General features: G+C 36.4%; 1 protein-coding gene and 1 long non-coding RNA gene across 4 annotated transcripts in view; one reads left to right on the top strand and one right to left on the bottom strand.

The window, feature by feature from the left end:
• The window catches only part of raly (RALY heterogeneous nuclear ribonucleoprotein), a 113,100-nt gene extending 88,109 nt beyond the window's left edge, over nucleotides 1–24,991 (top strand). For 2 of the 3 annotated variants that reach the window (XM_005453612.4, XM_025907389.1), the window contains exons 5-9: nucleotides 4,055–4,218; nucleotides 9,557–9,676; nucleotides 12,683–12,855; nucleotides 13,966–14,013; nucleotides 23,935–24,991. In XM_005453612.4, the coding sequence (XP_005453669.1) occupies nucleotides 4,055–4,218; nucleotides 9,557–9,676; nucleotides 12,683–12,855; nucleotides 13,966–14,010 (502 nt within the window). In that variant the 3' untranslated portion in view covers nucleotides 14,011–14,013; nucleotides 23,935–24,991. The remainder of the gene's footprint in view (nucleotides 1–4,054; nucleotides 4,219–9,556; nucleotides 9,677–12,682; nucleotides 12,856–13,965; nucleotides 14,014–23,934) is intronic. The other variant, XM_003448436.5, reaches the window with a different exon arrangement.
• Nucleotides 20,209–23,811, bottom strand: LOC112846948 (uncharacterized). Its single transcript, XR_003220174.1, has 3 exons — nucleotides 23,223–23,811; nucleotides 22,685–22,858; nucleotides 20,209–20,647 (listed from the first exon to the last, which is right to left on the bottom strand). It is a non-coding gene; the product is annotated as an uncharacterized LOC112846948 (long non-coding RNA).
• Nucleotides 24,992–26,696: the final 1,705 nt, after the last annotated feature.

Raw genomic sequence — 26,696 nt, 5'->3', positions numbered from 1 at the left:
TGAACCTAGCCTTGTTTACTGTTACAAGTTTAGGATCACTGTACACATGACAACTTGATTGTATTGTGCATTTGCAAATAAAGCATTACATCAGTGAGATTTTTTGTCTAATATTAGTAATGTGCAATATTCCATCTATTACTTCTGTTATGTGACACTTGCTCCAGACTGGATTGTCCTGTTGGCAGACTTGGGAAAGGGCGGGTAAGATGCGCCTCCACACGGCGGCATCCATGTCCCATTCTTAATCAGGTATCTGAACCAGCCACCTTAACTGGCTTATTTCAAAAGCTTTCCAAAGAACAGCACTGCTACACAGAATTCCTTCCAGATGTTTACAGTCATATTCCCGGTGTTCAGCCACCCTGCGAAGAAAACAAATCAATAGTTTCCACCCACTCACCTTTTGGCCACAATTTGGGTTCTCAAACCCATTTCAGTCCCTCCAGCATCGAAACCAGAGTTGTAGATTCTTTTCTGAGCTCGAGTGGACAGACACGTTTTGTTAACAGTTGGTGAAACATGCTGACCAGCTGGGCTGCAGACCTCAGCACTGATTTACACCCATCCCATGTGTCAATCTCACTTTTTCACTCACATTTTTAACTGTAAAAATATTATAAACAGTCCAGGCTATAAGTATTTTTATAGCTTAAGAGTGTTCAGGCTGAGGCTGTGCACATGTGAAATAAAACACGATGACCCTAAAATTGAAAAATCTGAGTTAAGTGGATCTACTTCAATATCAAAAATGGACTCTATGAGAGAGAATGCTTCTGCAGTCATCTTTTTTCCCATTGTTCTTACTGTATCTTATTTATTTTGAAACTCATGACCCTACATCACCTGAGCTGGGATCAAAGTTTATCCATCTCCTAAAGTATGATCTTTACAGTAAATCAGGGGATCAGGGACTTCTTCTGCTAGGGTTTGCGTGGCCCAGCAGAACAGCTTTGCTTTAATGGTGGTATTATGTTTTCATATTACACAATATGATTTACCATTTCATGGTTTTTTATTAAGTTAAGGGAGGAAATCGCCATGCCATCTGGACAAATTATCTGCGATGATTATCAGCCCTTTGACTTTACAGTTTTATTGCTATCTGCAAAAATCTCAGTTTATCTAATATCTGAACAACCTCCAGGAGTGTGTAAATCTGGAGGTTATGGACTTTGTTTGGGCGTATTACTGAAAACAGACCAAAAAATTATGTTGCTTGTCCAAAAAGTTTCAAACTGCAGGCTTGGGTGGACTGTGTCTCATAGCACATAATCTAGTAAAGCCAAATGGAGGTCATTGTTCCCAGAGTGGTTGAATTAAATCACCATAATCCAAAAGGTTTCTAAAAACTTTCATTATTTTTCATGACCTGAGTTGAATAACCAACTCATGACATGTTTTCTCCTGGGTGTAAATAAAGATTTTGATTTAAGCAGTTAACTTTTTAACTATGCCCAAACATGCACTCTGACCTGAGGTTCATGGAACCCTTTTTCAGACTTAAATTGCAGTAGTTCATCGCTCTCACACAAACAGAAGAGATGGCCACATTCTTACCATTTAAAGTAAATCAGTGTGTTACGCAGAATGGGATTATGTTGTTGAGATTGCATTATAGAAATCTGCATAGTTTTATAAATTTATTACTCTTTAAATTATTCATTCTTCTCAGCGATGCTGAATCAGAGCAGCTCCACAAAGTTTCCTTTGTTGAAAATACATTAAACAAGCAACTGTTGAGTTCATGCTTTTTATTCAGCTAGAGAGATAATTAGAGCTGGCAGTCACATCCTTTGCTTTTAATCTCGGAGTAAAATAAATACAAATATATTAAAAAATAGTAAAATAAATGTATGTTATAGATTATTTATCTGTTTCTCCTAATCAATGTGGCCTGGCCTTATAATTTGTAAAGCTGCTTATGGTTGTGGACTACACTTGAACCCACAAAACAAGTTCAACATGGCCAGGCTTTCTTTCCATTAGCTAGCTCAACAAAATTTAAAACCTCAGTAAGAGATAATGGCTTTAACGCAGATATAGAAACTATGTAATTGTTTACCTTTTAATGCGATAAAAGAGTCACTGGCTTTAACTGACATTCTGTCCCTACATTAGCCTGGTTGTTGCTAATCTTTGCCAAATAAATAACCAGTGGCAGATATTGCTAAATGAAGTTATTTCAAAATTATTTTACATTTCAAAATTAAGAATCAACTTGTTTGGGCCGTCGTAATTCATTTCTGCTCTTCAGCTTATTCTGCTTATTCCAATTTGTTTAAAGACATTTGATGTTTATTGAATTGCCTCAGCAGTTTCACAGCATGAGCTCATGTTTCTTTTATTTGCAGCAACATGTTCAAACACAACTGAGATTTAAAACTGAAAATGTTTCAAAAGGTTTAATTTATTACAGATTATTTCTGTTTGGTTGAACTGTAATGTAAACCAATTGCATTACTCTGGCAACATAACTTTGCATATATTTTTTAAACTTGTGAAACATGAAGTTCATAAATTTATTCAAGCCATCAGCAGATTGTCATCAGGGTGTACCACAAGAAAATGAGGCTCATATGTTGGATCTCAAAAACTACGTTTTTCCTCTGGCTCTTTCTGTGGCACTAGACATCAATTTGGACTCTTTCATAAAATGATAAAATGATGCCTGCGTAAATTATTTTGCCTTAGAATCTCTAAACCACTTTTATTTAGATGTCATGCTCAATAAAACACAGATGCCAGGCTTTGAAATTACTAAAGTCTCAAAACATTACTAAATCACTGTGTTAAAGCCACAGGGGTTAACAAACTACCAGAAGTTCCACACAGAAAGATCAAAAATACTGTTTTTCCACAATAGTAATAAAGTCTTTTTTCAAAGTTTTTATCCTCATAAAATCCAAGTAAACCATTTGCAACAGATGTTTTTCCCAAAAGCTCTGCTGAGAAGTTACAAGGCTAATAGAATACCTTAATAGTTGTTGTTGATTCTTTGCTGAACAGTCGCCAATGGAAGTACTAAAAAAGCCAGGCAGCTAATAAATGTTGGCCATTAAATCTTGGTATTGTTTTTACGTATAGCTGTGAGCAGCACAGTCACAAAGCCAGACATTCTCAGTTTTACTGTCAGTTTTTTTGCATAAATTATTTACTTGAATGTAAAGTTTTGTTTTGTTTTTAAAGAAAGCAAAGTTTAGGGGAAAATATCTTGATTAAGTAGAGCAAGTTTCCAGACACATCCACATATCCAATCCCACACTGCTTCAGTAAGGCTGTCGAGGTCCAGGCTCTGGGGAGGCCAGTCCATGACAGATGTTGTATATTTCTTCATCCAGGTATGCTAGTACTGTACTGGCAGTGTATTTGGGATCATTGTCATATTAAAAATTGAAGCTGTTGTCAATCTGATGCTTTCCAGATGGTGGATACAAATATGATCATACTTTTCTGAATTTGTAATTCCATCAGTTTTGACAAGCTTCCCCACACCACTAGGTGAAATGAAGCCACAAACCATGACAGAGCCTCCCCTGCATTGTACAGATAGCTATTTGTCAGATAGTGGTTTTTTAGGCTCTCGGTACATTCTAATGCAAATTTTTATTCATAAAGCACATTTAAAACAACAAAGTTGACCAAAGTTCTGCACATGAAATAAAGGATACACAATAAAATAAAAGACACAACACACACACCCAAACACCAATAAATATCTTTAAAAAATCAAAAGAATATAAGCGATAATACAACATCTAAAGCTTCCATCTTCTTTTTTTATCTTCCACTTGTCCAGTTTTCCCAAATTTTTCATAGACACTCTATCTTCATCTTTGGCATTTTTCATAGATTCAGCTAAAGATAAATGTAGTTTTTTTAGCATGCTGGTACAGTCTACGTCATTTTCAAAACATTGGCTCCTTACTTGAACTCTATTCTCCTATCTCAACATTTCCTCTTGTTTCCCTCCTTTCCACCCTCCTTTCTGTCTTTCTTTACTTTGATGCCCCTTCTTCCTTCTTACTGTCCCCCCTCCCCTTCCTCTTCGCAGGTTGTTTGAGTACCGTGGCAGAGTGTCTCCTGTTCCACGTGTGGTGCCAGTCAAACGCCCGAGAGTGGCTGTACCCCTCGTACGACGGGTCAAGTCTCTGCCCGTCAAACTGCTGGCGTGTAACGCCTCCATCCTCCCAACCAGCAACGGCAACAAACAAAGATGTGAGTTTCAACTTGTAGAAATGAACAAACTATCAGCCAGCATTGCTTTACAAGACACTGTTGTAAAGCACTGCAATACCATCATATCATAATGTGTGCTAAACACCAGGTTAATCCACCATTAAAGTCTGATGTGTTGACTTTAGTTTATTACTGTTTACTTTTCCAAGTAGAAGTAAAAATAAATATCAACATTTTAAGAAAGTAAATATGCACGTACATATATTGATATACAATTCTTTACATATAAATTGTTAAATACTCAAATTGTCAGTGATATTGATTTTAGGAAAAAAACACAGCTCTGTCACCAAACGTTTTCCTTCTGACTACATATCTTTCTTGCTTTTCTCTTATTCATTATCTCTTCTGTTTTAATTTCTAACCAGCTCCACCCTGTCTCAAACCTCCTCTTCATCTATCTTTCAAGCCCCGCTTTTGCATGACAGTGGAAGGCCAAAACATCAGGTTAATTCTTGTCTCTCTCTTGTGTTTTTCTTTCCTTTTTGTTTTTTACCAGTTTCCCATCACATGAATTGAAGGCATATTCAGATTCTAAACAAATTATGCAGAGGCCCTGTCAGCTCCCTGAATTTTTCAGTCTAAGTAGAGCTCACAAAGCAATTTACATGTCACAGATTTAAGTGTCTTTCTGTGTATTCATTAAACTTACATAACAAATTGTTTTGAAGAGAATAAACAAAAGCCTTTTTTAACTGCTCATTTTTTGGCAGTTAAATTTGATCTCAGAACAGTTTTTTCTCCCTCCTATTGACCTAATGCTCGCTGATATGAACTAAGTTGTGCTTGCAGTTACACAGGACATCCTTAAACAACAGGACCTAGGGTTAACGGTATGACATTTTTATATTTCACATGATTTTCATTTCACTATTAATATTTACTACCGCTATTACCACTCGTTCTCATACTCCCATATAGAAAAAGCCATCCATGCTTTTATTTGCTTTGGAGACTACATCTGCTACCTCTTTTCTGGGCTAAATTTTAAAAAATTCTCTTTCTTGCCTCCAATTCAGAATGCAGTTCATCTTTTCTTGTGGCTTTAGCGGATAGCATGAACAGAATAACCAGTCCTGGCTTCTCTACAGTGTTCCTATGTACTATATATTTTGGGATTTTAATTTTTTGGTGGAATTTTATTTTGCTGATCACTTTCATAACCCCTCTGGGTCTGGCCCCGAGCTACACAGGAGAAATGTTGAAGTCATATCCACTAGTTTGCAGCCTTAGAGCTTCAGCTGGGGGCTCTTCTGGCTGTTCCAAATCAAGACTTAAATCTAAAGATGATCCTGCTTCACCGTCAAGGGACCTCAGCTTTAACACAACCCACATGAGGACATAAGCACATTGAGTGTAATGAAATACACTATATAAATAAAAATCAGTGAACCCTAATCTCAGCCTAATAAAACATTTTTTTTTACTTTTGAATATTTGTTTTTAAAATTGTTAATAAAGGATAATTAAATAATTATCTAGTAATGACCCAGCTTTTAGATTTGTATTTACATGCTGTGTATTCTTTTCTTTAAAAAATAAATCTTGGTTTTCTTGCTTTTTTACTTTAGATTTTGTGTATCCTGTTTTGCATTCTAAGCATTTTTTAAGTAAGTAAAATTTTATTTATATAGCAGCTTTCAAGACAGAGATCACAAAATGCTTCACAAAAAAAGATACCAGAGCAGTAAAGCAGTTAATGTTAACCAAATACAACTCCAAAAAGATGCGTTTTAGTCGTTTTAACGGATACTTTAACCATTATTACTCACTTCCATAACAATTTAGTACATTTCATGCAATTTTGAAGATTTTTTGAAGAATTGAAGATTTTACCTTTCAGGTCGTGATAAGCTTTTGTTAAGAGTCATCTATGTATACACCGTATATTCCAAAAACTAATACATGGAAAGCGTTTTTTGGGGGGAGGGGGTTTAATATTAAAACTATCATAGACAAAGCATTAACATGGGGTCACATCCATCACAGCGCTGCCTTGAAGATGCTTCCCTCCAGCACGGAAATGGGAAACAGATGGACCCGTTTTAGCGTTTTGACTTTAGCTTTGACATTTTAACAAACCTTGGATTAAGAAGTCTTAGTTGTAGATAGAAGTGATGTGAACTTCGGCGACTTCTGTGTCCAAAGAACTTTACTAAGCCCTTTCCCCTCCCATTTGAAATAAAGAAGTTATCATCGGTTTTAAATGGTAGTATCTTTTGTTTTCCTGCTGACTGTTGACCCCCTTCAAGAATATTATCTGTGCATTTAAATTCAAAAGCGTCGTCAAAATTAAATTATTGCATCAAATACAACAAATGCCAGTATCACATTTAAAATATATATATAGTCATATAGCTTCATACAAAAATGATTTTGTTCTGTGAAATAAAAAAAACGCTGTTACATACAGTTACATGTGGCCTTTTTCTTTTTTCTTTTATAGTTTTCAGTTTATTTCTGTGTCCTGCGGCTTTAAGAGAATATGGATATTATTTAGTAGATTTTCTTTACTTACAGAAATAATAATACACTCATATTATTAAGTTATCACTGTAACTATTAAAAAAAACAGTGAGGATGATAACACATAATGTTTTATTTTCAGTTCCGCCATGTTACGGTACCATGTTAGAATACCCAGTTCTCTTGCAGCCGTAAGGGGTAGGGGGTCTATATGAGCAAAATGCTACAGGAAACTAATTAAATCACATTAAAATTTCAGCAGGTCTTTGTCATAGAAAGGAATGGTGCATCATTACCTTTATGGTACAGTCATGAGTTGGATCCAGAGTTGTTTTTTTGGTTCTGGTTATTCTCACACAGCCGTCCAAAGAGGTGACACTCTCCAGAATTCAGCAGGCGCCAGGCGTGGGTTGAACAATGCGGATTAGCTGAATGTTGGCTGGAGCTGACGTCACAGTGTGTGGGCTGGGAGATATTAAAGGCAGATTCTGGGTCCCTTTTGTTTGAAGTCAAATAACTCTAATAAATTCATTAATCAAAATTAGACTCTTTAAGTGTGAAAGGAATCTTATGTGCTGGACAACAAAATAACAATTCTCCAGATAGCGCAGTATTAATGCAGCAGAAACTGCGTTGCTCAGGTCGATTCTTTGTATTGAATTGAGCTTGTTCTTATTCGAGCTTAAAGATCAAAAAGGTATACATGAGTTAGTCAGAGAGCAAAAGTCAGAGTTTTAGAGATTGTTCATAAAATCTTGAGTAGAAAAAAATGTAAGACCAAAATAAAAGTGTCAGACACCAGTGGCTAATACCAGAGATGGAAAAAGGCAAAAAGCCATGGCAGCACAAGCAGGCAACAAAAGACTGCCAAGTCTTTTATCGCCTGGGGTCTGGAGTCAGAACGACCTTCTAAAAGAGCCTCTGTGATAAGGCTTCAGGATGTGCCTGCATGTATAACTTGTAATGAACAGACAAGCTGTAAAAAGCAGGGGGGATGGGAATTCTTGGGTTTGTGTGCGAGGGAGAAGGGTGGAAAGAGTGAAGACATGAAGTCCTGGTAACAATTTAATTTCATTAATCCAATCATCGATTTCTGCACGACAAGCCATCTTTAACTGAAGTCTACTTAAAAGAAAAAATGTCTTTTTCCCCAGTCCTTACAGCAACGTGCACAGCCTCAGTGCAGCTTGTGTCCAGTTGCTTCTGGTGAAGTCTTTACAATCTTAACAGGCATCAAAGGCAGAACACCCATTAAATTTGAAAACTTTTATCTTGGTGATTCTGTATGCTGTAAAAAACAGCTCTTCCCTAGAGGTCGTGATAAGTGGTAAAGAGAAACTAACGCCGTCACTGCAGCAATGTGTCGATTTATTACTAGCTTCTGGCAGGCCTCTTATCTCAAGGTTTGTTTTTGTGTGAGGCTGTGTGTGCCTGTAAGATCACTGAAAGGTCATCAAAGGGTTCCACTGTCTTATTTTTATGTCAAACAGAGATGCATCTTTTGGATTTTGGATGTGTACGTCTTATCCGTTCCATTGCCTTTGATATCTTTACTGTAAGAATAATAAAGGGAGAATTTTTCCAGACAAAGAGTCTGTCGAAATTCAAGGTTGAAAACAAAAATTGAATTGCCCTATAGGTTTAATGGGATTAAACAAAGAGGGTGAGGTTGTCACTACTACATTACAGTAATAATTAACTTTGGCTGAGAGAACCAAATTGTCTGCATTTAACCTTATTCAGGGAGGCATGGCTCAGCAAGGTAAGGCAAGCAAGGAAAGAAAAAATGATCTATTTATACAGTATTTTTCACAAACAAGAGTCACAAAGTGCTTTAAAAAAAGAGGCACACAAAACTAGAATTTTAATACAATGTAATACAAATACAATGTAAAACTAAAAGAAAAGGACAGAAAAACAAAGTAAAAGACCAGAAAAGAAGGACGGGTGCAGAAGTGAGGACACAAGAGGTACACTGGTAGAGTTAAAGGGGAAAATGGAAGGCTAAATAGAAATAGTATAAAACTTGAGTAGATTTCTTCACATTTCTATCTTCAAAACACAGATAAGCTTTCATCCGTTTGATCAGAAAAATCTTTTAAGTTTCACAGAAATACATCAGAGTACTTTGATTAAAGAAAAAGATGAAAAAATTTAACATTTACTGGATAAGACTGCAATTCATCACTTTGATCCACTGCAGGATATTTGACTGTAATGTCATAAAATCTGGCACAGATGCTCATGAATCCCAACACGCGACTCCAGATGTTCTTGGTGATCCCCTGATTTTATCTCCGGTGCTGCTAACACATCAAGTTTTTGACTAGCACACGATGAAGATCAAAATATATTTACGGATTTCCATCAAAGTGATCAGAAGAGGGACCCGATGTAGCCAGGGCCATAGCTTTGGAGACAGTGACACATTTCTTGTACAGTTTTGTCGTTGTACATCACCGCCATGGATTTTAAATCAAACGATCATGATGTGATTAAAGTGCACACGTCCAGCTTTAATTCAAGGGGTTTAGCAAAAGTTTTGTATTGCCTGCTTAGAAATCTGAGATATGAGATCAAATCAAAGAGAATCTCAAAGTTTAGGGGGGGCACTTTTTTAAAGGAAAAAAGGCACAAATGAAACTTCAAAATAGGATCAAAAATGAAAGAGATGTTACTGTCATAAAAAGGAAAAGGATAACAATTTAAACAATAGTGTGTGTAAAAGTGTGTGCTGCTTTCTTTGCAGGCTTATTAATCAGGACATGGACACTTATATCCCTCCTCACCTCCCTCCCCTCTGTTTCTGTTTCTTCCTCTCTGTCTATGTTTGTCTGTGTCTCTCTATCAGCAGTGAAAGGCACAGAACTTCAGGCGATAAAGTCAGAGTTGACTCAGATTAAAGCCAACATCGAGGCTTTGCTGGGCAGACTGGAGCAGATCACAGAAGACCCACACATAGCTGCCACAGGTGACACCCCCACCCCACACACATACATACCTTACATTATAAATGAAAGCATTCAAGGAATTGGAACTCTACAAACCCAGTGCACACTCTGATTATGCTAATCGGAGTTAAACAGTAGTAAAATAGTAATGGTCAACTAAATAAATGCAAACAATTACCTAATTTTCAACAGCCCTTGACTTTGTCCCTGTGATTTTGCACTAGCTGAGTAAAATCAGTTATTGAACTGTATAGGTCTTCCTTGAACCTTGGAAACCATTATTTGTTTCCAATATCTGTTATTTTTCTTCTTTCTTTTGTGTCTTAGTGCAGCCTTTTCTCTTATATCATCAACATTGTTTCCACTTCACCTCCAAGCAAACTTGTTTCTTGTATAGAGCAAAGGGGGTCTAGCTGTAAACAAATAGTATGCAGACTGGAGGCAGCGAGCATGAGCCCGCTGATTTAAAGTGAGTCTTATTTACTAACATACACATGGCAGTAAGAAAAAAGTTGTCCAGTGTGCACGTGTCATAAAACTCAGTAATTTTGCATGCAGAGTCACTTTTTGTGCATCCTAAGAACATTTCCATACACATATTATATGAGGGGCCATTAAATTCAGTCATATTTGTGTGCTTACTGAGAAAGCTGCTCAAGATCACCAGCATCAAGATTACAGCACAGTTTTTGTTTGTTTGTTTGCTTTTTGGTTGTGTTTCCAACCAACCTTGGAGTCTGTCCTCTTCAGGAATCAGAATTAGTAAAACAAAAAAAATTATTTTTCTGGCAGCCACAGTTTTGTGAAAGGAGCAATGGTGGAAGTCAGATGTTATTGGACTTTTTCTACTTCCAGAGTAATCACAGCATTTGAATCGTTCCTCTTTTGTATAAAGCTTATGGTTAGGACTGGATCCCTCTAACTAACCCTCGCTTAGTTAAGCTTAAATAGGCCTAGGCTACGGGGAGCTCCACACAACGCATGGTCCCAGTTTGTTTGTCTTTTTTTTCCTCACTCACCTCTTTCCACCTTCTCGTTTTTCTGCGTTTGGTCATTTTTCGTTTGTATTGTGAAGTGCTGTCCATTTTCCAACGTTTGGCTGGATTTGAGTTGAGCGTATAGCCTTGTACACTTCAGAATTCATCCTGTTACTCCAATCATAAAATTGTTTTTTTGTTTGGTTTTGTCCCTGGGGTCGGCTGGCTTTTTCTTCTGCATAACCATCAGTTTGCAGCTTGTTGTAAACCCTCTGTATTCAAAGTCATGAAGCTGAATTCTCATTGGAGACTTTGACAACAATGCCTTCACCCTCAAGACTCTTTTTGACTTAAGTAGGTGTTGTGAAGGGTTTTTCTTAACCAAGGAAAGAGGAAGGTAAAGGGAAAGGAAATTCTTTGATCATCCACTTCAGTTGTCTTCTGTGGTCTTTCAGGCTTTCTGGTCTCACTGAGCTGGCCAGTGAATTCTTTCTCCTTTAAAATGTATCACATTGTTAATCTGGCCACATGTAAAGTTTCTTCCTGATAGTTCATTTTGTGTTTTCAGCCTAACAATTGGCTCCTTCCTGGCATCAACCTCTCCTTGGACTTCATATTGAGAATTTCAGTGGATAGCCAACAAACACAAGTTGAATGCTTTGAATAAACTTCATATGTTATATTGAAATAACCTCACTAGGCCATGCATACAGTATAAATCAAAACCTTATAAACAATTTTCTCCTTCGCCGTACAACTAAACAAAGTAATTGTAAGTGTTACCATAAAATAACCATCGGCCTTATAAAACTATTTATATTGTAAAACTTTAGAGAGAAAAAAACATGAACAAAGAATGGTTAAAAGGACCGAATTGGTCAAAAGGACTAATCACTCCAGTAAAAACTGTACCAATATGTGATTACAATACTGACAATAAAAAAATACAAATAAAAAAACCTTAAGAAATACAAAGGCACAAGCAAGCAAGTCCAAGATGAGAAGAAATCAGAAACAGTTGACTTGTATCCGTACGAGGAGTCTGGGATGCAGCTTTAGAAACACAAAAATGTTAGTGTCTGTGTTGCCTGATTCCAGATTTCTGAATGGCAGCCCACCTTTGAAACTTTGCCAAACAATTCTGAAGCCTGCTTTTGCTCTTGTCCATAGATTCGGCCTATGCACAAGAGGAAAGTTGCTAAGGATGGCTGGAACCTTAATCTATCTGTTTTAACGAGATTACTGGTGCTTACTGACTTTCTGTACTTACATGAAGATGTCTCTTGATTTGATAGTTTGGCAATAATGCTCAATAATGAGTGTTTTTGACTTGAGTAGGTGTTGTGAAGGATTTTTCTTAAAATAAACTATAAATAAAATCTATTTGTAAGACGAAATGTTGCTTCTGAAAAAATAAACAAAGCAGACAGGGACCACAGGAAAAAAAAAAGTTTGTATGATTAAGTACCACATAGCTAACATCTTGGCTTGCTACAGCACTGAAACAACACTTGTCAAGTGCCCAAATGAACTTGAACTTGAACTTTAATGCTGACATTATTCTCTCTGTTTTACTAACTATGAAAGGCTCTTCCATCTACAAGCTTTTAAGGGAAAGGCCAATAGACATATTCCACGGTCCTGAGTTTATGTGGGATTTCTGAGGCCATTAGAACTCTTTAAAGATATGTTCTGATGTTCAAGGCTTTTAGTACAGAATTAAGTGTTTGTGTTTCCCTTACAGTTTTAATGCAAGAGGGGTAGTAACAATAACACTTGCCTGTCTAAGACCATTGAAGTGTTATCCTGCAAAAAAAAGCAAAGCAAACAAAAATTACTCCTTCATTCTGGATTGAATTTCCATTCTTTCTTTATTATTCCATGAGGCCTATTTTCAAATCAGATTACCCTGTGAGGACGGCCGTGTTTTCTTTCCTCAAAGACATGGATCATCAGCATTTGTAAAATCTGATCTACAGTTTTCGCAGCTGCAGCTGCGACATGTCCATCTCACATTTGGGTTTCTTGTGTGTGTTCGCGTTCATGCAGATTTGATCAATACAGAGGAGTGCAAGAGCGAGGAGGCATGGCAGGGAGGGGAGGAATCAAGTTCAGAGCTTGAAGATGAGGATGAGCAGAGACAGAACAGCGAAGCTGAAGAGGAGGAGGAAGATGAAGAAGAGGAGGGAGAGCACACACAGGATGATAACCACAACCACATGGTGAGTTAATGTGACAAACAGTAGTGTGATCTGGTGAAACCTAAGTCGAGACTTCTTATCCACACAAAGATGATTTTAGTGCAGGATTCAACCATCTGAGCCCTAATTACTTAATTTTCATCAACAGAATTCAGTTATATTTAAACAGTATCAGTTTATAATAACAGTCATTACAAGATGCCTTATATATCCTACAATATTACAGACAGAACTGCAGTGATCAGAGTATCTTCTATCATTTTCCCTGCCTTACATGCATCTTATTATTTTACACTGATGCTACATACATTTAGAGCTTCTGTTGGAACTGTAGGATTTTAATTTTTCACTTTTATTATGCATAGTAAAATCTTGTCAAAAGAAGTAGTATAAAAATGAACAAAAGTCCAAAAGAGGAACTCAGAGGAGTTTGTGGTACAAACTCCCACCCAGAAGGCATCCTTGTGTCTAAAACTTTGTTTTTTAAAAATATCTAGTTTTGTTTTGATTTTACTTTTCGTAGTCTACTCTTGTAGTTATATTAAGGTACAAAAACTGAGAAAGGCTTAGGAAAAAGTCGTTGTTTGGGTTAAAATATACCCTTTCTGAACTTTTACTGTGTCAGAAGGCAAACTTTTTTCACATGCAGCAGACTTCTCCTTCATGTTTTCTTTTAACTCTGTGAAAAGTGCTAGAACAGTGACATCATGAGTGGAAAAATGTGTCAAAGGTCTCACTGTGTCGATTTAGGATGTAGAGGGGTTTCTGCTGCACTCTGTGAGATATGCTGAAAAATGTTATAGACACTTAATTCAGTGGGATCCCAATTATGCATCAGTATGTGACAATTGGAGCAAAATGTATCTGATATACTATACTTATTCCAAAATGTAATGCCTTTTTAAACTGTGGAGCTTAAATGCTAGTAACGTCCCATACATAATTTAGCTACAGATGACAGATAATTTGTAATAAAGAATAAGAAAAATCTATCATGTGAAATGCTAATTATATCCACATTTTCAGTTCCTTGTTTTGTCCTAAAATTTTCCATAATCACAAAACTTGAATAGATGTAATCAGTATTGTGTGTGTTTTGACTCTTGGTTGATATTCTGTTCTTTTGTTCAGGAAAACAGACACCTATCATCAGAAATGGACTCCATTCACCCATGAACGGTGAGTGTTTCATTATGAAGTTGATATACAAAGATGTGGCTTTGTATGCATCATGGTAGATTAACAAATTACCTCAGCCCTGGCTTTTGGCTTTAAGGAGGAACACGACCAGTGTGGCTTTCTCTTTCTATTATAGTCAAAGATAAGGTGAGTTCTTCCAGGCTCCCCTCTTTCCTTTATTGTCACTGTAATTTGTTAGTGTATTACATTTGTGTTCCTGCGGCAATTCAGTAAAAAATAAACAAACGATAAAACTGTATCAGCAAAGTCATACTTGAGAGTTTGGTTTATTATTGGATAAACAAATCGCTAAACCACAAAGTTTTGTTTAAAGCCTGCTTAGAAAAAAATAAAAACTTCAGTATTTTTGTAGATTTGTGTTGCATTATTGTGGTTCTCAATTATGTACAATGAGGATTCGTGCAAAACATGGCAGACACATTCAGTTCCCATTTATCAAACAACTTTGAAATAACCCGGGGGGTAGCTAATCATGTTTGGAACAAACAGTTCCAGTCATTACCAGATTTTCAGTTCTAAAGATTGAGTGTTTTAAGACTCGAAGGCAAAATCTCTGAAATGCTTTGAAGGGGCGAGTCATAGTCAGTCTGGACTTCATCTAGTTTGAAACTAGATGAAGTTACTAGAAATTACCAAACAAAAGCTTTGCACTAGTCATGTAAAATTCCATAAATGTCACTGAGAACTAGGCTTTTGATTCAGAAATAGTTTGATCAGATTCACTGGGAACTCCGCTGAGTAAACTTGACCACCTCAGCGAGTGTTGCTTTTGAACTCGCTGGTCCAGTCCAGTAAATAAATTATCTTACGGTAATCCATTTTCTTACTTACCATCGCAGTCTTGTAATACCAATCCGGAACTTTATTTATGACTTGTTTTCTAAGTCTTCTGAAACAAATTAGTTTATTCAGCTGATATTAAGTTAATGAGCCGATGGCATTTTAAAAGCATCATAAATGTGACAGTGGTTGAAGTATACAAAAGGAGTCAGAAATAATATTAAAAAGATGGAAAATCTGAACAATGTGAAACTGTTTTCTCATAAGAGAGGAGGAAATTTGCAATTTGTGCAGGCTTAGGGCAAGAAGTTATGAAAATAACACATAGCACTGTGCAAATGTACACACACACTCATACACACAGCACAGTCTCTTGCGTGCCTTCGTAAATATACGAGTGACTGAAAACATTCATGGTTATCAACATAAATTCAAAGCTGTGGATTTGATTAAACCCAGGTCCTTATTATGTTACATCAAAAATACAGGTTTAATCCCCAATTTCTGCAGCCTGCACTGACTATGTGTAGTTACACAGACATATTGCTGTATATTGTTGTATATAAGGGAAACAGTGCGGCACTCTATGCTATTTTTTTTCTTTCTTTCTTTTGATTTACCTGCACATTATCTACCACATCATAACATATATGACCAGCTGTAACTGTATATTTAGATTCATGTGTGGTTTTGGAGCCAGTATACAGACATGTTCCTCTACATGAGTACTGCTTTGGTGAGAACACAGTGTACAGTATATCTGTATCTGTATCTGTATAACAATATTCAAGACATTTTCTTACACTTACCCAATTCAGGGTTACCTATCTCAACAGCCAAGCAAGTGCAACCATGGACAGGTCACCAATCTGTCACAGGGCTAACACATCGAGAGACATTCACTGTACACACTCACATTCACATCTATGGGCAATTTGGACTCTCCAGTTGACCTAACACTATGCATGTCTTTGGGCTGTGGGAGGAAGCTGCAGTACACGGAGCGAACCCATGCAGACACAGCGAGAACATTCATAATCCACACAGAGGGGCTGCAGCCAGATTGAACCCAGGATCTTTTTGCTGTGGGGCAGGAGGGCTAACCACCACTCCACCTTATAACAATATTCAACATAATAAATATGAGAACACTGTTTACACTGTGTAGTGATCCCCATACTTGTATTCCTGTGAGAATAGCGTTTTTGTCATCTTAGAAATTCTTACATCTGGATCCGAGTGTTGTCACAGCATGCAATTCCCTGAAATTGTTTGGAGACACTACTAAATAAATCCTGATACATGCCTTTGCATAATATACGAAACATGAGCACATATGTATATATTTTTAACTGTCTCTTTCAGCTTATGTTTGATTAGATCTACAGATCTCAGTGAAAAGAGAGCTTACAGAATCTTAGTGGAGCAAATCTGACTGTCTAAACAAAGTAGCTCACTGCTAGAGAAGGTAAAACAAGCAAATCAAACTCTAACACAAATGTGACATGCTGATTTTATATAAATTCATGAAGTGAAATTATTCTGTGTTCAACATTGTTTTATATAATCACAGAGGAGTTATAATATTTTTATTAAACAGAACACCATTGATTTCGTTATGTTACAACATTTTTTGTTTATTTGTTTATTCATTTATTTGACAAATAAAGTTTACATGACAAAGCAGTCCATCAGAGATTTGCTAACTTTGGAAAAAAAACATTAAAAGACAGATTTGAATCTTTTTAACATGCATGATTGCAAAATTGCTGTTGTTTAGTATTTGCACCAAAAGAAATGCACATTTTCATACACAGTTGTTTTCGTGGTGCTCAATTTGTATACGGCATGCAACAGTAAACTAAAGTAAAAACTGAGGCACTGATACCATTAATGAAACATTAGAAAAAACAGAAAATATACTCTTTTTTAAAACCTCCTGTTAGAAATTTAACAACGCCCCTATTTCTGTTAAACTGAGTAATTCTACGGTCTCGTCTTGTGCTGAGAAACATAATGTTTTATCGATCTGTTCTTCTCTTTCACAAACATGCTTGCACACTCCATCAGTGTTCACTTACGTCTCCAATTTTTCCCCTCGACTTAATGGACTCAACATCCAAATCCTCACTGAACAGAATCTCTGTTTTTGATTATTTCCAGGAAAAGGGGCCTAAAGCAGTTTATGAATTGAGTGCACACTTCTTTGCAGAAATCATGTGTTGAGAACAAATACAATATGTACAGTAGGATATCATTTCACTGCTAAGAGAGGACAGTTGGACACAGTAGTGTCATGTGTCTGTCAAATGCCATACAAAATGAACCCTTATGTTAAAGAAGTAAAGCATCTTTTGTTACAGCTATTTTAAGGTCAAGTTGGGACCATGCTGATTTTTTTCTTACCTTAACCAATAATAACAAGAACTGTCCAAGACTTACTTTGAGCAAGGCTGCAAATTCTTTCCCCACCACGCATGAATTGTCTCCCTGGTTTTAGATATGTTTGTGATATTTTCTTGAAGATGTCTCTCTTTTGTCTCTCAATCTTGGACCACCCCATCTTGCATTGGAAAAGAATTTTTGCAGAAATTCCAGAATTCCTCATTTCATCTAAGCTCCAGTGAAGCCCTATTTATGGTCAACTCTGTAAACAAATCTGCCCATAAACCTTTGAGTAATCTTGCTAACAAGTAAAGAAAGAAAGGCAAATCAAACAGTTACATACAATCACAGTACTCTGAAGTTTGAAAGTTTGAAAGTCTCAAACTGTTGATTTTGTTCATCTGGATGTTTTGTTTTCAGTGGGAGAAATGTTTCATCACTCATCCAAGTCACTTCTTCAGTCTCATCCAAGTGAAAAAGAATGACGAAAACTTTTTTTTCCAACTAAAAACACAACATCCAAATGAACAGAATCAATTTTCTGGGATTTCCTTACCTGCTGGAAAAAACATTGTTAGTCAGACCTTAATTTTTGTATTAGTTCAATATTATTTGATTAATTTAAATTTTTTAACATTAATTTATCTAAAACCTAACTGATGGACCAAAAAAGCAAAGTTTGGTCCTTAAAAAAGTACGGTCAGTCAGTAACTCCTTATTTCTACTATTTCTATATCCCATTAAGTGAAATGAAGCATCATGTGTCAGTTGCTTTATTGGAAACCAATCAGAGAGAGTACTATTCTCAACAAATATTTTAACTGTCCATTAAAAAGCTTTAGCTAGTTTAAAATTGCACGTTCAGGCTAGAAACTGAAAACTATTCAATATGAATTCATCATTTAGTTACAAAAATGGCTCTAACAACTTTATAGTTGGCAAATCATATATTGCTTATTTGTCGCATTACAAATACTTTTCACCATTTTAAATTCAAAAGATGTATCAGTTGTGGGGACAACCATTCTTTGCTTTTGTTCAGTTTCTCTTGTTTATGCAAGAAAAAGTCAGGGACCACTAAAGTCATCAGAATTCATCCTGGAAGCTCGGGAATATCTGTTTCCTATTTCATGGCAATACGTTTAATAAGGGATTTTAATCTTGACCAAAGAGAAACAGAACGTCTGTGCAAGAGCTGCTGCAACTGTGCCATTCCTTGTAAGACAAATGCGAAGTAAATATCCGTGTGAATAATTGCAGGGAAATGTGTGGTACGATCATGAATTTGTGAAGTAGTCAGTACATTATCAAAACTCAGCTGAATTTACAAAAGGTTTCTTCGTCCTTCTTACAAAGCTGTTTCAGTTTTATTTTAGGACATTTTTACCTCTTAGCTGGAGGTTTTTCCTGTAAAAGTTGTTTTTACAGTTGTTGTGTGTGTTGGGCGTGTTGCTGATATTGTAAGATACTTGCAATGAAAAGTTGCCTGAAATAACAGTTGATGTGAATTGGCACTATTTAAATTATTTTAGAGGGTCATATTTCAACCTTATATTTGTACCTAGACTGGTATTTGTACCCTGCTCATGGCTGATGTTGATTTCTTTATTATTTTGATATTAGAGAAGAAGGTATGACATTTTATGGCATATACCCTCATTTACCACTTTGTTAATTACATCTGTTTAACTGCTTATTAATGCAAATATCTTGACAGCAATTCAATACATTTAATATATTTTGGAAACTACTGAGCTAGTGGGTTTTTCCCACACAGTCATCTCTAGTTTTTACAGAGGTTAGCGGCAGTTCCCCGGGTTAACATACCTTGTTGATGGCAGAGGTCAGGGGAGAACGGTTAGACTGCTTTGGACTGATGGTAAAGCAACACTAACTCAAATAACTACTCGTTACCATCAGGGAAGACAATGGGCTACATGCTTTCATGACTCATCTTCTGATGGCTTACTTTCTGCAAGACAAAAAACCCATGACACAAATCATTTCAAACTCGTTTCTTGAACATGACAATGAGTTCATTGTACTCAAATGATCCCCACTGTCACCAGGTCCAGTCCAATAGAGCACATTTGGGATGTCATGTAACTGAAGATTCATATTATTGGTGTTCAGCTGACAAATCCGTGGCAGCTGCGTAATCCTATCACATCAGTATGTACCACAGTCTCTTAGGAATGTTTCCAGCACCTTGTTAAGTCTATGCCATACACTTGTGTATTTAGACTCGTTATCATCAAGGTACCTAACAAAGTGGCTTATGATATTTCTACTTATTTCTTCTCTAAGATGTGTATAGTCCAGGGGTGGGCAATCTCAGTCCACGAGGGCCGGTGTCCCTGCAGATTTTAGATGTGTCCTCGAACCAACACAGCTGATTTAAATGGCTAAATTAGCTCCTCAACATGTCCTGAAGTTCTCCAGAGGCCTGGTAACGAACTCATCATGTGATTCAGGTGTGTTGACCCAAGGTGAGATCTAAAACCTGCAGGGACTCCGGCCCTCGTGGACTGAGATTGTCCACCCCTGGTATAGTCCTTTTGACCATCTTATGGCTTCTATGAAAAAGAACACTTTCTAAGGTAAATCACACCTGTCATATTTAGAATTATATGAACCTGTGGGAATAATTGGGGATTCATTTAGGTCAGTGGGACAAGACGGCAAAGAGCTAATGCAAAGCATTTGCCTGCCCTACAACCATGGTCATTATATGGATTTTGCCATTTAAAAACCTGGTTTCAATCCTGTTTTTAATCAGTGGAATTCAGCTATGACACAGACAGCGATCTCCTCAGGCACAATTTAAAAAAGGGGTAAAAAATGGAGCCAAAGAATGAACTCCAGCTGAGATTTTATGTGAAAGGTGAACTGATTTACAGTTCCCATGCATGAAAACCAGCAGTAAAGCCATTATACATCATATTAGGCAAAATGGTAGTTCTGCTTGTCATATTAGGGAAGATGGCAGCAGTCACGTCAGGTCTACCAGTGGTAGGTGTGCTGGCTTGTATAGTTTACTTTCAACCACAACATCTGTTTTTTGAGTCTCACAGTGATCTGTTGCTTGAAACACTTTGGCCACTGACAATAAACTGCACTGCAATTTCTCCTTAAATTTAAGCAGTACAACAGCGAGAGAAAGCAGTGGAGCAGAACAGCATAAGCAGCTTTCAGAGGTGCAGTATTTATTAGCATTTAGCATTTCTTTTTTTGGCACCATTCACCATTATCCAGGATTCTCTACTCCACTTCACCTTCTTCAGCATTCCAAGACTTCCATGAACACACAGCTCTCCATATCATACTCCACTGGAACTGAGAAAATCCTTGGGAACTAGTTGTGGTCTCATGCAGAGGTGGCTTTGGATATAAGCCAATACATGGATTCAGTACCTTTACCCATGGATGTAATGGTAATGTTTCCTATCTAGACAGAAAGGAAACAGATAATATGGTGAGTGTTGCCCAAGATTCCTTTATAAATGCAGAACAATAGCCAAAGTTTGGGTTGGTTATAAATCTGTTAATGTTAAATTCAGTACAGGCATAAATCAGCTTATAACTGTAAAATAAATAAATGTAAATAATGCCAAAACTGTGTAATGAATTCCCAGTTGTACTTGACATATAAGGCATCTCAACAAAATATAGTACAAGAGCCCAGATTTATTCCTTTGCTTAAAGATTTGTAAATAAATAAATAATTCTTCTTTATTATTTTTCTTTAACGTTTGCAGGTTTTTGGAGGAAAAAAAGCAGTCCTTATTGATTCCTAGTTTTGTATAACAGATATTAAAATCTCCTGAGTCTTCCTGACATCTTTGATGTTTCAAGAAGATATGTGATAAATAATGAAAATAATACAATTTTTATACTAATAGTAATACTAAGAACATTACATATTGTGACTTTAGAGAGAGTTCTTCCACGATTTAGGAAATTGTGATTTTTTTCCTCATGATAAAAAGACCAATGAAGGCTAAACGTTTACTATCCAAGTTTAGATTAAAGTTCATAAGGTGTGTAAATATTAATGTACAGTAGATATGTAGTATGATGAAATTATCAGAGTACTCAATTTATGCCTAATGTGAGGTTTAAGGAGCAAAAGTCTGAACTTTGGCCTGTGTTTGTTGGAATTTTGGATAGGTGGTTGGAAAACTCAAAGCAGCTCTCTTTAGAACTACTTTCATTGCTAGGAGTAGCTTTCCATCTTTGCCCGACATCATAGATGAAGATACCTTATCCCGTCAAGTTTTTTGGCTTTATTCTGCATAGCAGGTTTATCCTTGAAATACATAAATCGGACTATAATGGGTCATTGGCTTCTCTGATGACGAAATTGGTTTTCCAGTGCTAAGAGCATCGTTTTTTTTTCTCTGTCTTTTTAATGGTATCCACATCAATATTATGGCATCTTGACTGGATCCCAGGTCTTCAATCTTATGGAATTGAGATCAAGCTATTGTGGTTTCGCTGAAATTCTTGGACCAAGTTTTACGTGGGATTTTAAAACTGTCAAATCCTTTTGAATCATTTCTACACTCAGCCTGAGACTCATGGACCTGCTTTGACAGATCATCAATCCTCCTGTTTGAAGATCTGGACAATTTCTAAGCTTTTTTTTTCCTGTTCAAGCAAAGTTATGTAAAAAACTTTTGCTTCTTGAACCGATCATGTATATGCATTGTGGTCTCAAGTTTTTCAGTGATATTAAGCACTCTCTAACACCTAGCTTGTTGTTTTCACCCTAATGAATGGCAATGCTCCAAAAGTCACAACTGCTGGCGTTGTTGTCGCTGCCAGGTTGAAAAACTAAGTGTAAGAGGAGGTTACTCTTTGCTGCCATTTCAATGATGTATCAGTACAGGAGTTTGTAGATTATGAGATTATCAAATGGGAGATGATGCAACAACTTGAAAAGCGCAGACACAGCGGGTAAAACTTAATTTACCAAACCATAATAAAAAATGTATACAAAATGTTTTAGGCAGAAATCACTAAAATCGACAACAACATCTATTAATGAACTGTAAATTGGATTATTTCTGGATTATTTTACCTTTAGTCAAATTTTTTTCCAAAACGCAAACAACTTATGATACAGATGTTTAGTTAGTATATTGAGGCATTCACATGACATTTTTTACATTCTTTTATGCTTTTTTTTTTACCTTTTCTTCTCATTCTGTCCTTTAATAGTTTTAAATGTTGTACTTTCATATCGTATCAGTGTTTTAGTGTCTGATTTAACAACAGCAATTTCACTGACGCTGGCACGTTTGCAGTCATGCTGATTAATGTGCATTGTCACTAGCAAAAGGTTACGTTTCCTTGTGCACCACACAAGAAAGACAATTGCCTTGTTATCAACAGACAAGACAGCAGTTCACAAATCACTAATAGTTTTATGTGCATGTAAGCAGCGCTGATGACCTTCAGTACTTTACTGTATTAGCCTTACATTGTTCAGCTTCTTCAATTTCTCCACACTCCCACATCAAAGCCTTTGTACACACAGGGTACCTCGCACCCTGCGCAGATGTAGCACTTCACTAGACGTCATATTTTAGGCATCATGTCCATCATGCTGTTGACATATGGGCTCCAATGTACGCATCAGCGTGAAAATAAGCAACTGTGTAATGAAAAAAACAAAACACAAATGAAATTTCAGCATGACAGACAACTATTTTACAATTTATTTATATATTTTTTTAGATATCACTGTTTTAGAAGCAAACCTTTAAATATTGACCAGAACAGGAGATATGTTCAAGATAATATAAAAATAATCAGTAATAATAATCATCATCAAATTTGTCCCCTATAAGACTTAAGCCATGTTATAGTGTTCTGTGGCACTGTTGTTAGTATGTGGTACTGTAATTTGTCTCTGTCCTATATTTAGAATAACACCATATTAACTGCTATTTCTCCTTTGTAAAGAGAGGAGAATAAATAACTGAAAGCTAGTAAGCTAGTAAGTCTGATTTACACACCTGATATTTCCACCATCAATCATGTCCACGGAAAAATTTTACATCTGACATGGATTCCCTGAATTTTTGATAGTATTTCAGCTCTGTTTCTAAGTTTTCCAGACTCTTCTACTATTGCTCTTCCCTCTCTATTGATCTATTATTGGGAAAAATAGAGGAGTTGCTCAACAGCTTCAACAGAATGACTCCCTGCCTCTTTTTCAAAGACACATATTGCATCCTGTTAAACATGAACAGGTGCAAGAAGCTGAACTGACTGTGCCTGATGTATTACATCTTTAGAGCCACAGTTTCTCAGAATGTCAAGAAGTAAAAATAATAAGCTGAGAGTCATAAAATATTTGAAAAAGAGAAGTTGTCTATCACCTTGACAACCTCAAAAACTCACATTGACACAACACAGTCATTGTTGTGACAGAGTTTGGGAATTAACTAGTATTATTTGTGACACTGATATGATTTTGTTTCTATAATTTGGGACATCTTTTCAGTGGAAATTACTAATAGTAGTAGTAGTATGTAATTTTAAAGATGTATTATTTTTTACTTTCATCAACTAAGCTTATACTGGACTATCCATTAATGCAACATCCACTGACTATACTCCCTGCTTGGTTTCTGAATGTTTTGATGAATTTGCATGCACTTTTTCTGAGATAATGATGCTTGTTTTGTACCACTTTTGTGAACTATTCTTCCCTCTTTGTCTTAGGTATTAGGAACTGTGGAGGAAGAGACAGAGGGAGAGAGAGAAAAGCGCTCTGGACAGACAGAACTAGAGAACAGAAAAGGAAGACCATCAAACAGCAGGGATCATGAGACTCACAAGCTCACTCACTAACACAGACAAAACTGTAAAAACACACAGCAAAGAGACATACTTGACACTTTGTCCAAGCCACAGGAAGATAATAAAACAGCAGGTTACTGCCTGAGTGCATAAACTGAATTACACACACTAGCACACCAACACACACATTGATATAAAGAAGACAAAAAACAAAAAAACTTAGCGATGGAGCCAGATTCACTGTGTCAGAGCAACAGGGGGATAGTAAAGACAGCAGGCTGTTGTCAAAACACATCTTAAACTGACAGGTTTTACACACTCGCAGAAAAGCTCTCTTTGGGAAAGCTGGAGCTTGTCAGACCGTCTGCTGCTTTACAGGCCATAAAATATGACTCAATGGACAACATATAGAGATTGTTATTTTTAGTATAGATTCTTTAATATCAAGGTAAAAACAAGTCCCGGGGGCTATTATTGTTGCAGAATTATTTGCAAGAGTTGAGCAGAGAGTTGCATACCTCAATCAGTGTGTGAGTAATCAGATTTGTAAACATGTAAAAAAAAATCTTCAAATATGTACTGAGATTTGTTCATGCCCACATCAGTCATGTATTCAATCTGTATATGTTTGTAATGACATTTGTAATCAAATCGCAGCACAGGTAGATTATTTGACACATTTTGCAAATCTAAGCATGCACACCAGGACTTTTCTAATCGTTCTGTTACAATTATAGCCTCATAAAATCCCAAATATCAAGTGACCGTGTTCTGCCAGGTCGGGCTGAAATTGCAAGGGAAATAGGATGGTTAATGCCGAACATCATGCAATGAACTAAAAAAACAACATAAAAAAGATGCTGATGAGCAAATATTTCACATGTGCATGTATTCACTGTCGCTTGGGTAGTATAGGCTCTACACAAATAAACCAACATGTAAAATTAATCAGACAAGTTCACAAAGAAGCAACATTTTACTTGACAGTTTCTGATGGATGGAGTGCTGGAGGACATATATATGCTTGGCAATTCATGCTCACACACGTGTGAACATGCATACATGCATGCCTCCATGATTGAAAGACTGTGTTAACCACATTTTATTTATTACAACAAGACACCAACAAGAATGTCGGTTCACATCCTGTTTCTTTACCTGTTGATGAAAATGAAGTCAGCTCTACCTTTTTGCTGTGTGCCAAAGGATGTGCAGATAACTCACTGGATTACTTCAAGTCTCATTTTTAATGTAATTAAACAATAATTATGCTATCATAATGCATACTTTCATTCTCGGTCTTGGTGTTGTTTGGTTTCATAATAAGGTAAGTACGACAAATGTAATCTGTAATGTACAACAGAGTAATGTGACAGAGAGGGGATGCTAAAGAACTTCAAGTGGAAGTGAATATCTGTGCATGTGAAATCATTATTTCACCATTTTTAGCACATTTTACACAAATATGACATCATTAAGTAGCTTTATTGATACAATTACAGTGACTTACTTAAAATAACACAAGCCAGAGTCTTTTAATCAGTACACGTTAGCTCAGGGGAACATGAAAAATTGGAAAACATCTACAGTCAATCATTTTTCAGTAGATTATAATTTTTACTGTAAATGGAAGCATTAAAGCAAAGACGAATACTTGAAATTCAGCTTCTATTTTAAAATGAATAAATAAATAAATAATGAATTCAATGTCCCATTACAAACTGAGGCTGAGGCCCTGAAAAGACTAGCTATTAGGAAAAACCCTTTCAAACTTCAGGCTTTCAGCCTCAACCTAATATAAAAGTCTTTGAAACAAATTGGTTTTAATCAACATGTATGATTTTACAAAGAAATTGGCTCAGAGGATTATGGGATGTATGCTTACAGAAAGACAAACCCCTGAAATACACTGGGCTTATCTGTGTCACATTTCAGCTCCAATGCAGCCACCTGAGTTGATTAAACCATCCAATACAATGCTTGCAATTCCACAAGACATACACCAGTGAATTCCAAAGCATCCCAGAACAGACTTGCAGCTCTACATCACTTAAAATTGTGCCGGCTCTAGTTTTTACAGAGGCCACATCAAGCTGCACAAAGCTGATAAGGAGGCCAGGAGGCTGGGCACAGAAACAGCATGGAGAATCCAGTCAATTAAAAAAAAATACATACAGAGTACACTTTGCTCCTAAAAGGCTCCTGATGTAGTCTGAAGCTGGGCAATGAAGGCTTTAAGTAACACTGGATGCCTTTTGAAGTCGACAGTTTAGTCACAAGGTGGTCTTTTATATTTTTAAAACTAACCAGATTTTCTATGCCATCCCTGTGTCTGACGTTATGCCCTCTTCATCAGCTTCTTGGATGCTTCTGAAATGCGCTGTGGTGGATCCTGGGATGTTGTCTTAAAGCTGTAATGAAACAGAGTTTCATCTAGTGTATTCCCAGGTTAATAGTCATAAAATCGAATTGAATAAATGGAATGTCAGAAAAAATTATTAGAAAACTGACATCATGTATATTCCTCTCTTATGCATTAGGCCACCATAAACTCTTCTATTTAAAGTGAATACATATTTATTCATACTGAGTAATGACATAGTGTAGAATATTAAAATTTGACATTTATGGAATAAAAAAACTATTTTAATCACATTGCTCAGTTGATATAAATTTGTTATTAA

This window comes from Oreochromis niloticus, linkage group LG5 (genome assembly GCF_001858045.2).
Source record: "Oreochromis niloticus isolate F11D_XX linkage group LG5, O_niloticus_UMD_NMBU, whole genome shotgun sequence".
NCBI classification, from domain to species: Eukaryota; Metazoa; Chordata; class Actinopteri; order Cichliformes; family Cichlidae; genus Oreochromis; species Oreochromis niloticus.
The sequence above is the reverse complement of the archived record's forward strand: the minus strand, read 5'-3'. Positions and strand labels throughout refer to the sequence as shown.